This window comes from Aedes albopictus, chromosome 1 (assembly GCF_035046485.1).
Source record: "Aedes albopictus strain Foshan chromosome 1, AalbF5, whole genome shotgun sequence".
Classification (NCBI taxonomy): domain Eukaryota; kingdom Metazoa; phylum Arthropoda; class Insecta; order Diptera; family Culicidae; genus Aedes; species Aedes albopictus.
The window spans coordinates 228486415-228501044 of record NC_085136.1 but is presented as its reverse complement, the minus strand read 5'-3'; the positions used below and the strand labels follow the sequence as shown (position 1 = coordinate 228501044).

The 14630-nt window shown below is 42.2% G+C and overlaps 1 protein-coding gene across 5 annotated transcripts in view; it reads right to left on the bottom strand.

Moving 5' to 3' along the window:
• Nucleotides 1-13675, bottom strand: part of LOC115253685 (uncharacterized) — a 94275-nt gene extending 80600 nt beyond the window's left edge. Inside the window, exons 1-2 of one of the 5 annotated variants that reach the window (XM_062846371.1) lie at nucleotides 13206-13675; nucleotides 3305-3730 (exon numbers count right to left, since the gene is read on the bottom strand). In XM_062846371.1, coding sequence (XP_062702355.1) covers nucleotides 3305-3662 — 358 coding nt within the window. In that variant the 5' untranslated portion in view covers nucleotides 3663-3730; nucleotides 13206-13675. Of the gene's footprint in view, nucleotides 1-3304; nucleotides 3731-13083 lie in introns of all 5 variants that reach the window. The other 4 variants (XM_062846372.1, XM_062846370.1, XM_062846373.1 and 1 more) reach the window with 4 other exon arrangements.
• Nucleotides 13676-14630: the final 955 nt, after the last annotated feature.

Below are 14630 nucleotides of genomic sequence, written 5' to 3'. Positions count from 1 at the left end.
GAGAGGATCGATGAAGAGAACTCGAAAATGTCAGTTAGGCCCAAATGAAAAATCTGCGTCGAATTATTTGGTTACTTTTCGAAAACAAAGCATTAACAAACAGGATAAATTTGGGAGCATAGCATCACCGTGACCCTACATAACCCCCCCCCCCCCCCTTCGCGTGGTCATTAGTCCATACAAAAATTTTTATTTGTCCATACAAAATGGTCATTGGCCGAAACCAACCCCCCCCCCCACCCCCACCATGACCACGTGGTTTATGGACAGCCCCTTATATGCCTTCTCCCAAAATTTGAGATGAATTGGTTGAAAATTGAGAGTGCACAAGCCCTCCAAAGTTTGTATGGGAATTACTATGGGAAAACGACGGTTTTCATTCAATTGACCGTAGCATTTTTCCTAGTGGCCAAAGGTGTTAGTTGACCCTTGGTACTTCTAAGCTACTCTATCAATTACAACTTTGCCGAAGACCACATTCAAATCGGACGCCTCATTCATTAGATATCGATTTTTATCCAACTGGAGAAACTTATAGTTATAGTTATAGTGATCGTTCATCTTTCCAGCAGGCAACATTGCTGCACATGGCGCCAAAGATAGCATACAGAAATCATGGCTACTATGTTTCAATGCAAATTACAGTGATGCCCATCGAATAGTGTAATCATCATGATCAAAGATTTTCATTCTAGATAAAAATTGATAACTAATTAATGAGGCGTCCGATTGGAATGAGGTCTTCTGCAAAGTTGTAGCTGATAGAGTAGCCTAGGAGAACCAAGAGTCAACTAACACTCTAAGGCATTTGGGAAAATTCTACGGCCAATTGAATGGAAAACGTCGTTTTCCCATAGTAATTCCCATACAAACTTTGAAGGGCTTGTGCACTCTCAATTTTCAACCAAATCAGCTCAATTTTTGGGAGATGGCTTAGAATCTGGTTACGAATCGAATAAGCGGTGTGGAGCAAAAACGATTTTTTGAACCACGCTACTGGTTATACATTTAATTAAATGGTTTTGGAATGGTTCTCTTTTGTTATGTTGTATTGTTTTACATTACATAAACCATATAATGTTATACAGTCGGAACCCGCTCGTTGAGCGACAACCTCCACCCAACCAACGGATTCGATTCGCTAGTTGGGTGAAGTGACAGCAGCACAAGGGGCGCGCGCATTGTTTTTTTTAAATCATGTTTAGGTTGGAAGTAAAATTTTAAAAAATTTCAATTTGTTTTACATTTAGAGCAAAACTGATACGTTTTGCAAGATACATATATGGCCAATGCGATAAATAATTATTTACACCCATTTTTAGTCGGTGAAGTGAAAATATAGATGTTTATGAAACCACCCGGACCAAAATGCAAGCACAAAACGCTTTCAATGATCGACAAAATAAAGATTGCCGATGTTTTGCATTTGTTTCGAAGTAATTGTACATATTGTTTTTTTTTTAAGAAATATGAAATTGAAATTCTTCTTGATTATCAGGAAAGTTTAAGAAATAAAAAACTCATTAGCTCACCCCTCGGACTTACAGATTGGTTGTCATTTTCAGTTTGACATTGAATTATGACATCCAGGTACTTTTTAGTTGGCTGACAGCTCAACTAACGGAGCCCCAACTAAAAAGTCACCCAACTATTAAGTCCCCAACCAGCGGGTTATGACTGTATTATCTTGTCATTTTCCTCCTGTTAATGGCATCTTAGGCTTACTAGCATTATGAGAATGCGCTTTGGGAATTCTCCAGAGCGTTTTGGATAACCCTTCATATATTGGAGCGCCCACGTCTAAGTCTGAGTCGAGGTCTGAGTAGTCTCTGATTGCATTAACAGTTGAAGCTTAGGCTCCCATGCACCACCAGCCGGATAACCGGGTTTTGCAATCTAAGCACTATGTGTGGCAACACTTTAAGTGGCATGATGGAACTATGCCGAACGCGCTAAGTATTATTAGACCACTAATGTAGTTGCATGAAGTGGGTGACGAGGTACATAAGTATCATTACAGCGTGCTTAACCGTTATTGCAATATTGAGGCTCCAGTTTGACGAAAGTTTGAAATACACGGGGAAATACATAACAACTCATGAGAAAACTGTCAAGTTCAATTTAAGTATAAGTTAGGTTAAAAAGCGAACCCAAAGATGAACCTATATTAGAATTTCTTTCAGTATTCAGTCCAGTCCATATGTTAAAGATGGCTCTACGTCAGAGATAATGTTCGTCAATCGTATTCCTCTCACCGCACTCTACATACCTAGCCCGCCATATCTCTTGGATCTGCAGTTCTTAAGACATCTGGTTTACTACTTAGGGTATCGCGCTACTTGGGCGGTGGCTTCTATATTCGTCTGTTTTCCACTATAACTCAGTCAATTTTAAACCAATTGACTTGAAATGTTGTACACGGGTAGATACTATACCTATCTCACTGCATTCTAAAAATTGTGTCAATTGGTTCAAATTTGACTGAGTTATAGTGGAAAACAGACGAAAATAGAAGCCACCGCCCAAGTGGCGCGATTCCCTATTTAAATATTTTATTAACTTTAAATTGATGTTTCAACTTATTTACTTTTTTCTTTACTTTCCTTTGCATCAAAAATGTCACAAATATCAACAAAACAAAGCACGGGAAAAATCTAAAACTGAATAAATAATTAAAAGTGCACGGAAAAATAATGTTTCGGAAAAGTGAATGGTTCAAAAGTAAGAAAAACAGTATAATAAATTGTTACATAAAATTTCGAATGTAAATGTATAGTAGCTACAATGTGAGAAGCTTTTAGCCAACCATTTCATTACAATATACATTATTGTAGCTGGTACACTGTATGGTGCAGGAATGGTTTTCACCAAACACCCTATGGTTAGTTTTTATCCGGGCAGTTTGCCTATCGAGAATGTTTCATTAGTTTCGTTCCTTTTTTTTCGTAGCCAGTGAAAATTCAAGTATGACTCATGTTCGTATTCCTCAACCAAAATGGAGTAATTTTCATCACCTCTCACTTCACAACCCCCAAACTAAACACTGATTTATGCTTCGTTATCACGCGATTCCCTTGGTGTTCCTCATGAGCAAATCAAGCATTTTTTTTTGAGTCATCGCCATCACCCTCCATCCTATCAATCCTATCGCATTAGGCAAATTTTCCTTCGTGAACTCAGTCTTTGCTGCATACTGTCTTACCCTAGAAATAGGTCAAGGCGCTCGGCCGACGATGACGCCAACTAGTCTAGCCAAGAGGATATGCCACTCACTTACAACTACAAGATGCCATTTACTACTCACCCTTTGCGTGACGATGTTCGCAGCAACAATGATCGTTGATAAAGGCCGCCGACCGGCAGAAGTGAATCTTATCAATACCGCATCCGTCGCACCAGGCCGGTACCTTGCTGATCTCGTTCAAATCCAACTGTTGCAAGGCAAGCCGGGAGTCCGTCTCGGTCACTTCATGTTCCTTGTAGAACTCCGTCATGGCGGGGGTTGATTGCATCACTTTGTTGGCGACCAGTTGTTTCGTATCCTCTTGGCAGTCCACATGTACTTCGTTCGTTGCTATACCGGCACAGCTCAGAGCAGAAGGCGGCGCAATTACCACTAGTAAAAGCACTGCTGGGAATGTCACTAGCAGTTCCACACCCATTCCGGGTTCGCTTTATATCGGAACTATCACGGCAACCGTGTTCGATGGAATCGAGCATCAGACTAGTCCTGAGATGTGTAGACACAATAAATAAGTTTGCTCCAGTCACAGCGTCCGGCATAGTCATAAGCCCATCTCCTTAAAATAATTGAAACTAATGTGCCTAAGAACTTGTGCGGGTTTTAATGTGTTGAAACCGTCCACTAGTACCATGATCTAGCAAGAGTAATATGTTTACATCCTTTGAATATTGAATACCGCACACAGGATATACGAATGCAAAAATTGTTATTAAATAGGGGTTTTCAGACGTAAGCTACGTCTATGGGGAAGGTACAGGACCATGACACACAGTGTGATAAAAACAAAATCCCAGTTCAACATTGCACAAGAACCACAATGAACTTCAGTTCCTGGTTGAATTTCTTCAGAAGAAACGGTTTTCTTCCAATATGTTTTATTTTGTTGTTTTTTTTTTTTAAATACTTATAATATCACTTTTTTTTATCGAAGACGACAAACTCGTATCTCTTAAATTTTCGTACCTATGTATGGCACTTTCTGTATGGTACCTACATGTCCTATTTTCAAAAATGATTTAAACGTTTTGAACAGAAAACACCTTTCTTTATTTTTTCACCATCAAAAGATGAGAATGAGATCGTTTAAGGTGAAACATCAAGAAATTCCATTGCATTTTTTCATACAAACTTTAGAGGCACAAATCTGACGAACAAAGCATCGAGACAAGCCGCACTTGTTTTCCTGGCTTTACTCACTTCCAAAAAGAGGCAGCTTTTACAAATCGACAGCATTTGTTTACAAACTTTGAAGATTGGTGCTCTTGAAAATGTGAGTAGGGGACTAAGTCGGCCATTGTGGCAGCCATGTTTGTATTCTCTGAAGTTTCTCCTTAAGGATGCTAAGAGATTGAAAATCTCTTGCGCCATTTTTAGATATTAGGCACTTAAGCTCAACTAGGCAGCTCATTAGCTCATTGGTGTAGCTAGAGGAGGGGGGAGGGATACGTGACACCTCCTAGTGTAAATTTGGCACCCCTTAGATTTTTTCCTTGTTAGTAACCTAAAATTGAAAACTTTACATGATAACTCCAATATTTAGCCGGGGCCCGTGGCGCAGCGGCTACACATTCGCTTCATAAGCGGGGTTACGTACAAAAGGCTGAAACACGAAAGGCTGAAATAACAAAAGGCTGAATTACGAAAGGCTGAATCACAAAAGGCTGAAAATGTCAAAAGGCTGAAATAACATAAGGCTGAAATAATGATTCGACTAGTTTTGAAACGGCGAGCCTAAAGGCAGTCATGCGAGCCTAAAGGCAACACTAATATCACATTCAAACAGACATAACACTCTAATTATTCATATCGTACACTGATATAATGATCTATATGAAAATTTGCTAGTTGGCCGACCACTCAGCCCTGACACTTGCATTGGTTTAGCTTTTGTTTGACATTTGACGCACACTATCGCTCATTGATTGATGGTTCATTGGACGAACGGGATGGTAACATAAGGCTGAATTTCAAAAGGCTAAATGCACATAAGGCTGAATACAAAAGGCTGAAACTATGGATATGTAGCAAAAGGCTGAAATTTCAAAAGGCTGAAAACATGGCAAATTCCAAAAGTTGAAATATGCATAATAATGAACTCTATATAATCTGAGCTGAGGGTTTAATGATTTAAAAGATGGTATTACACAAGGTATTATATTTTCCGGAATACTATTCCCCGGAGTGGCATTTGCCGAAATGTCGTTCCCGTTGGTGCTGTGTCATTATGCCGAAGGATACCAGGCCTCACATGCCACTAAGGCAAATGGGTTATAATGATTTTAATGCTAAGGAGGTTTACTATGCAGCCTAGTTGAATAATTAAATTATGATCTATGCATTTACCTCGAAAGAACAGCCTTTCTAAAAAAGCGGGAATAATCTCTGATGGAAGAGTAAGTATTGTGGCCGCAAATAGTACAGTACAACGACCAAGCGGAAAGGTTTGATGATAATATCTGCATACTAATAACTCTCCCGTGAGTGTTTTTTCCTTCTATTAAAAATAAGCTGTTCTTTTGAGGTATTCGCATATATTCTGTGTTGGCATTCTTACCAATGTGTAAAATGCAGCGAGCTTCTGCGTGCACATTTTCCTTAAAAACGATTCATCGGAGATTTCCCCTTCTTGTGAACATAGGCTGTTCTTACTGTGTTTAAATGTTATAGCTGCATCTTTTTTTAATCAAAGATTTTCCTTCTTTTAAAATGTTGAAAGAACCTTAATTTAATTTCAGGTCTTGAAGCTGCTTACTTTTTACCAGATGTTTCTTCTTCTTATAAAATAGGCTATTCTTTCAAGCAGTATTGTATTCGAACAGAACGTGAGCCAAAAATGAACTGAACACTTTAATGTTTTTGGTCGACAAAGCATTGAACTTGCCTGTCAGAGCTTTTGCTGCTTAAGAGCTCCCGCTCGGTTCCCATTCGACACTGAGTTCACATGCGCTTATTTTCATCATTAAATCCTATGTGTCTTCTTTCCTAGGACTAGAACATTGTGCCGCATCTACATGTTTGGTCGTTATTATGTTATATCACAGGGAAATGCATCGTAGATCCTTTGGTACGACTTTGTGGTCTCGGATATTGAAATACAGCTCCAGGTATTTATATTTTTCGAAACACACGATGGTCGGACTGGTTCACTCACTCTTCAATAAAAGGAGATTGAATTAGCCCAAAAGATTGCCAAAATTGAAGGGTGAAATGGCGCAAACATGACCATTTTAGTATCACAGATACCAGGGTAACATGTTAGTCAGCATGCTACGGGTTCAGTCCTATCCAGTTCATGCCGCGTTCAATTTGCATGTTCAAATATACATATTTGATCGCAGTGTGCCGAGTATGAACTTCAATGCAAATTGAACGCGTTCACACTGCAGTGATGCAATTCGGTGATTCGATTCTAAATTCTTATGCGCACAACATTGGGGGAAATAGTTTCTGTCGATATGTGATGCTAATAAACCTGTTTAGTCACCCGGAGTTCCTTGAGAAACTTAATCAGGAATGGCCAACTGATGGACCGATGATCAGACTCTATTGGTTTAGGCAATTTTATGATTTTCGATAATTCATGCCAATAACTCCGTTACTGTATTGTATTAAATCATATGATTGGAAATCCGGATTTTCCAAAACCCATGTTGACCGGACTGGTACGCTCAGATATGGTTCCAATAGCAGAAGAATTTCTGAATCTAATGAGCTCAAAATGTTTGAAATCTGTGGAAACATGGTGGAGGTATGGCCATTTTAGTTTCGCGGATTTCGCTAGTGTTCAATTTAGAGCTCGCACGCGTTATAAATTTAGAACTGAACAAAGTTCAAACATTTTTGAGCAACAGTTAGGTACACTAGTTTTTGCCTCAACTACCGCTTATTACCCGAATTACCCGAACAGTTGTTTACTTCTAAGACTCATTCAACCTAGTTTCCGAGTTGACACACATATTACTTCAAACGAGTGGAAATAAATTGTTGGCAAAATCCTTTGTCAATTTGAGCTAAAATAGTTTAGTATTAGCGGGGTATTGGCCGATATGATACTGAAGAAAGTACAACAACATAGACATTATGATATTACGGATTTTTTGAAAAATTTCCACTTTGCGGTAGCCGCCGAGTTCTACCGCAGCTGTCAAAGTCCTACCGCAGCCATGAAAATGATCGTATCATTGAAAAGTTTGGTCAAATCAAAGCATGCTTGCAAAGTGAAATGTTCTGAAAAGCAACAACAAACAATGATCATCGGCGTCGTATCCAAGGCTCGATCCAAGGTATCCTTGGACTGATTGATGATACATTGGTGAAAATCATCAGTCTGACAGCTGCGGTAGCTTTTAAATCTTCCGTAAAGTGGAAAATTTTCTCTAAATTAGCAATACCGAAATCCATAAGATTATGTTCCACTTGAATGTCTTTTCATCAGTTAGAGTTAGCTCACGTGACCAGATGTCTATTCGATGAATAGTCAAATCGATTGAATGTCATATACTTCCTCTTCCGTTAAATGGGTTTTGACCAAATGACCGTTTGACCAAATGTACTTTCGAGCAAAGATTCTTTTGCTTCCTATGATCATTTTCAAGTCAAGTCAAATGTTTATCAAAGACCAATAGATTAGCCATAAATGTCCAAAATGTCATTTCATCCGATTCTCTACAACTTTCAAAACTTTTCAACATGTTGATATCTTTCAGCCTTTTGATATCTTTCAGCCTTTTGATGCTTTCAGCCTTTTGATCATTCAGCCTTATGTGTTTCAGTCTTTTGTACGTAACCCGGAAGAACATGCATCCGTTACTATGTTCGAAATCGGAAAGCGTTAGGACTGTTTTTGCACGCTAAAGTATGCATTATTGATCGCCTACATAACTATGACAGTATTTCTCCAAAGAATAGCATATATTTGAAAGAAGGAAAAATCTCTGATCACATTGTTGGCAGCTGTAATGGCAATCAATCTCCATAACAGCATGACTCGAAAGAATAGCTCATGCTCAAAGAAGGAAAAATCTCCGATTGAAATACCATCAGTCATTTTTTGTGTTTTTTTTTCCCTTATCTGTAGAGCCTTTGAACCACTGCTTCCATTATGTAGGATTTTTTGTGTTAGTTGGTATGCATCATTAGCCTCTTCACTAAGCACATTCTATGACTAGGACTCATATATGTAGCCGATCTGGTTAGCAAACCGGTAGTCATGCTGAGGGTGACGGGTTCCATTCTCCCTCGGGCCAGAAACTTTTTGTAAAGGAAAATTCCTTGACAACCGCGGGCATAAAGTATCTTCCTGCCTGTCACACGATATACAAATGCAAGGTGGTCATTGGCAGAGAAGGCTCTCAATGAATAACTGTTGAAATGCGTATAGAAGCTGAAAGCAGGCTTTGTCTCAGTTAGGACGTTACGCCAGAAAAAAAGAAGAAGAAGTACTATTACTCATTTCCTGCATTTTTGCAATTTCAGCCTTGTGTGCTTTCAGCCTTTTGAAATTCAGCCTTATGTTACTTTCAGCCTTTCGTGTTCAGCCTTTTGTGCATTCAGCCTTTTGAAATTCAGCCTTATGTTCGCATCTCCATAAGCGGATGGTCATGGGTTCGATCCCAGTCCCGGTACTTCGTCAGTTGCTCTTCTTTCCCTCGTGAGCTGGCACTTGACCCTCTTCTGAGCTCTCATAGCTCAAACGGACCCGGATAATTGGATATCGGCGAACGGCAACCCATAATGGACAACCCCCAATCGGACTGGAAAAGGAACAACAGCCACACATCATTTCATCATCGTGCTCATCACTCTACAGGGTAGAAAGTGAAAGCAGCACAAAGGCAAACCAGTTCGATATGGTAGAATAAGAATATAATAGAATACATTCAGGCGTTGTACAAAGTGTAAGTGCAGCCGCCAATTGGAATCGCTCACGTAATGCCCCAGTGGACAAAAGAGCTGTAAAATAGGTTATTTAAGTGTTCAAGAATAAAAAAAACTCCAATATGTATCAACTTTTCAGAACGCGCGCCTGTTGCATTCTAAAACTGCACTGCTGTATATGACGAGCGAGGTTTTTTGATGGTGTTGTAGGCGACGGCGAGCGTCCTGGAGCGTCAATTTTTGCTCATTATTAGTTTAGGACCCGGGCTGCAAAACGGTGAGTCAAAAAGGAGAGCGTTCAACATAGCTCTGGTCCTCACAAGTTCCTACCTCATGCTTCCAAGGGTCAAGGGCTGACAAAGACTGCCAGCTAAGAGTTGTGTGCCTAGCTGATAGTGCACCCTGGGCACTGTTGTCCTTCTGACTTCAGCTACCTAGATTGAGGAGGTACGTCTCGAGCGTCTGTTCACCAAGGAGGTGCGGCTCAAACAGCGTCTGTTCTGGCATCCAGCGGCTGATAAAGAAATGCTGTTCCACGCCCAGCTATATCCAAGGTGGTAGCCCCATCAGCGTGGTCGTCCCAGTTTTGGGTGGGACGTAACAGAACTGGCACGATAGCCCTCCGGCGAAACAGGAGTGTTAGCATAGGCCCAATATGCTACCTGTAAAAATCCTCATTGCGAGTAACATAGAAGAAAATACGACTTCGATACAATCGGCAAAGACCCACCACCACCAATGATCGGGCGGCAGCAGATCAACGCAAGGATGTGCTGTGCATGTTGAGAGTTCAGTGCAGTTTCTTCAACTACAGCATCATCAACGTGCATTGCCCACACGAAGGGAGACCTGGTGACGAGAAAGAAGCGTTCTACGTGCAGTTAGAGCAAACATACGGTGGTTGCTCGCCGCGTGACATGAAAATCGTTGTCGGCGTCATGAACGCACCGGTAGGAAGGGAGGAAATGTACAGACCGGTAATCGGGCGAACAGCCTGTACGCCGTATCGAATGACAACGGCCAGCGATGCGTAAACTTTGCCGCTTCCCGTGGTATGATAGTCCGAATCAAAGATATCCAAAGCCACCTGGAGATCACCCGACCATCAAACAGAAAACCAAATCGACCACGTTCTAATCGACGGTAAATTCTTCTCGCATAGTCGGATATAACCAATGTCCGCACATATCGCAGTGCGAATATAGATTCGGATCACTACTTAGTAGCTGTATGCATGCGCTCAAAACTTTTGACGGTTATTACCACGCGTCGAAGTCGAACACCGCGGCTCAACATCGAGCAGCTGCGTAACGTAGAAGTGGCTCAAGACTACGCGCAGCAGTTAGCAGTGGCCCTACCAACGGAAGAGAAGCTTGGCGCAGCTACACTTGAAGATGGCTTGAGGGACATCCGATCCGCCATAGGTAGTACCTCGGCTACAGCACTAGGCTTCGCGACTCCGAATCACAGAAACGACTGGTAGACGGCGAATGTGAACAGTTGAAAAACGAGAAGAATGCAGCATGGGCGAGAATGTTGCAACACCGTACGAGAGCGAATGAGGCACGTTATAGACAGGCGCGGAGCAGGCAGAACTCGGTCTTCCGGATGAAGAAGCGCCAGCAGGAAGAACGAGATCGCGAAGCGATGGAAGAGCTGTACCGCGCTAAGGACACACGAAAGCTCTACGAGAAGCTTAACCGCTCGCACAGAGGTTTTGTGTCACAAGCCGACATGTGCAGCCGACGCAATCACGGGAATCTTCTCACGAGCTTCTTCTCAATGGCTACGTTGCAAGCATCTAGCGACAGATCCAGGAATACGTGCGCCGGACGAAATATTTTCAGCTCCAAACCTTCAAGAGATTCAGGAGGAGGTTGACTGGTTGAAAATAACAAAGCCGCTGGAGCAGATCAACTACCAAGCGAGCTTCTAAAATACAGTGGCGAAGTACTGGTGAGAGCACTACACTGCGTCATTACCAAGGTTTGAGAGGAGGAAGTATTACCGGAAGAACAGATGGAAGGTATCGTGTGTCCCATCTACAAAAAAGGCGACAAGTTGAATTGCGGGAACTATCACGCGATCACACTACTACAAGATACTCTCTTAAATTTTATGCCGCCGTCTACTACCGATTGCAAGAGAGTTCGTGGGTCAATATCAGGCTGGATTCAAGGGTGAACGCGCTACAACGGACCAGATATTCGCCATCCGCCAGGTGTTACAGAAATGTCGCGAATACAACGTGCCCACACATCACTTGTTCATCGATTTTAAATCGGTGCATGATGCAATCATCTCGATTGGCAGCTATGGCAGATTCTGCACGAATACGGATTTCCGGATAAATTAACACAATTGATCAAGGCGACGATGGATCGAGTGATGCGCGTAATTCGAGTATCAGGGACACTTTCGAGTCCCTTCGAATCTCGCAGAGGGTTACGGCAAGGTGATGGGCTTTCGTGGTTGCTGTTCAACATTATTGCTTTAGAGGGTGTAATTAAGAGAGCGGGGATAAACACGAGTGGAACGATTTTCACGAAGTCCGTTCAGCTGCTTGGTTTCGCTGATGGTATTGATGTTATTGCTCGTAAATTTGTGACGATGGCGGAAACGTACATCCGACTAAAGAGTGCATAAAGCCAGGCGGATCGGATTAGTCATTAATGTGTCGAAGACAAAGTACATGATGGCAAAGGGCTTCAGGGAGGAATTGTCACGCCCGCATCTCGAATTTATATCGTCGGTGATGAAATCGAGGCGGTTGAAGAATTCGTGTACTTGGGCTCACTGGTGACCGCCGACAACGACATCAGCAGAAAAATTCAGAGACGCATTGTGGCAGAAAATCGAGCTTACTTTGGACCCCGCAGAACTCTACGATCGATCAAAGTTCGCCGTCACACGAAGTTAACTGTCTACAGAATGCTGATTAGATCGGTAGTCCACAATGAACACGAAGCATGGACTCTACCTACAGAGGACCAACGCTCCCTTGGAGTATTCGAACGGAAGGTGTTGCGTACTATCTACGGCGGAATGCAGATGGAAGACAGGACTTGGAGAAGGCGAATGAACCACGAGCTGCTTCAGCTGTTGAGAGAACCAACCATCGTCCACACCGCGAAAATCGGGAGATTGCGGTGAACGGGTCACGCCATCAGGATGTCGGATAGCAACCCGACTAAAATGGTTCTCGAGAGTCATCCGACCGGTACAAGAAGACGTGGTGCGCAGCGAGCTAGGTGGGTCGACCAAGTGGAGGACGATCTGCGGACCCTTCGCAGAGTGCAGAACTGGAGACACACAGCCATGGACCGAGTAGACTGGAGACAACTCCTACGTACAACAGAGGACACTCAGGCCTTAGTCTGACCGGCAAGGTAAATATCTAATGAAATTCTAACATGCATTATTTCTTTCTATGCACAAGGAAGTCAAATAATCCGAATAATGTCAATGCCAACCAGGAATTGAATCCGTCACCCTCAGCATGATCATGATGAGTGTGGCTATGTATCATACTTTACACGACCCTATATTTTTTCAATTGTAACAACAGCTTCGGGTTCCAAATAACCGTAAAAACTTGAGAATTTGGTTTTCATTTTTGAAAGTTTCACCATAATAAAGTTTCAAAATTGCGTAATGTATTCATAAGAGAAACCCTAACACTCTCAGGTATCAGTAGGTCGGCTCTAGAGGCACGTTCTCCTTCGTTTGGCAAATTTGTGCCACCCTAACACTTTTCTTCAATCTGATCTGTTGGTTTGAAAAGCTGTTCCCTTTAATTCTAATCAACATTAACTTGAATATCCTTTTCTGTTTCCTGGCTGCAGAACCCTATAATCCTTGCAATTACTACATTATAAGAAATGGGCTTCTACTATTGCCGGCTGCTGTAAGTAATTCCAAGACGTAGAAAGAAGGTGCTGATTTTTTTCGCTTCTTCTCACCCCAGTTCACTTCTTCGCGACCACTGTCAGATAGGGTGATGTGTGTATTTGGTAGTGACCCTACTGATTAACATATAGGTTCAATTTGCACTCTATCAACACTGGAACCGCACACAATTTACTTGATTGCACATATCACCGGTATACACATGAATGAAACAACATCAAATTTCAAATTTGCTTCTGTAAAAACAGCTTTCACGCTATGAATCACCACTTCCTGCTTGGTGCGCCAGAAGAATCCTTTCCGATAGGTTACATACGCATCAAACCACCAGCGATAGACACACTCATTTTTGTTTACGTCTCGAGGACTCGAATCACGTTGTCGTCGTTGTCGGGGGAACCTGCGCGTGCTACAACAAATATCGCAAGGAAAGGACAATCGCGAGTGTGTGTGAATGGTGAAAACAAAAACTATCACGTCGGAAAGGAAAATCGGCTTCACGTCTCGGGGAGGAAAATATACAATTCAGACACCGACCGGCGCGACCTGTTTCGCTCGATGCTCGTTGCCTACTGAGAGGGCCACCGACACTGTAACGACTCGGTGGCATGCATGCTTTGAAGAACGGAACGTGATGGCGCCATTCGTTCTGAACCACGCGCTCCGTCGGCAATGTTCGGTTGCATCAAACCTGGAAGAAAGCGGGTAGGGCGGTATATGCTACGTGTGATAGCGGAGCGCCCCATTCGAAAGACGGAACGGAATATGCTTGCGGTCGCGTGGAATGAATATTGTGCGCAATGATGCAATAGATTACTTGGGTGTATTTTTTCCACAGGGAGTATTCAATTTTTCTTACGAATATCACATTAAATCCTAATGATTATTAAAGAATGTTAGATCGTATGGTTCACGATGGTGATGTATTTATTACTCGCTACTGGTGTGGGGCTGTTCATAAACCACGTAGACCAAATTTTGGCCATCTCAGACCCGCCCCCCTCCCCCCTCGTAGACTTTTGTCCTTACAAAAACTTTCGTCAGAAAATCATCACCCCCTCCCCCCCAAAATGTTCACGTGGTTTATGAACGGCCCCTGTTCACACAATGATTTAAACTCCAAATTGTGTAATTGTGAAATTGTGTATTTTCGGCAGTTTTGTTCTTTTCGTCATGTTTTTTAAGGCTGTTTAACTCAGAGTTGACCGGAAATCTTTCCCAACCAAGAATTATGCGACCAAGGTTCAGGAAATTTGGCCGACAAAAACACCCTATTGACGATCGTCGCCCTATTTAATAAGTGAAGGATAACCCAGTACTCGCGTGCGCAGGGATCTTGCTTAGGCGGGGGGGGGGGGGATAGATTCATTGTGTTATAGGGTAAAAACACTAGACTTCGAACCCCCCCCCCCCCCAAAATTTTGCTCTAATCTTCGCCACTTTATACATAAAAAAAGGAAATTTTTATGGAGGGGGCGAAGACTAGAGCAGTGGCGAAGTTTAGTGCTTTTACCCTACGCAATATGAATTCCTAAGAAAGGGTTTCATTTATCATGCTGTGGTGATAACAGCGACAAGTACTACATATTGGAGTCCTGTA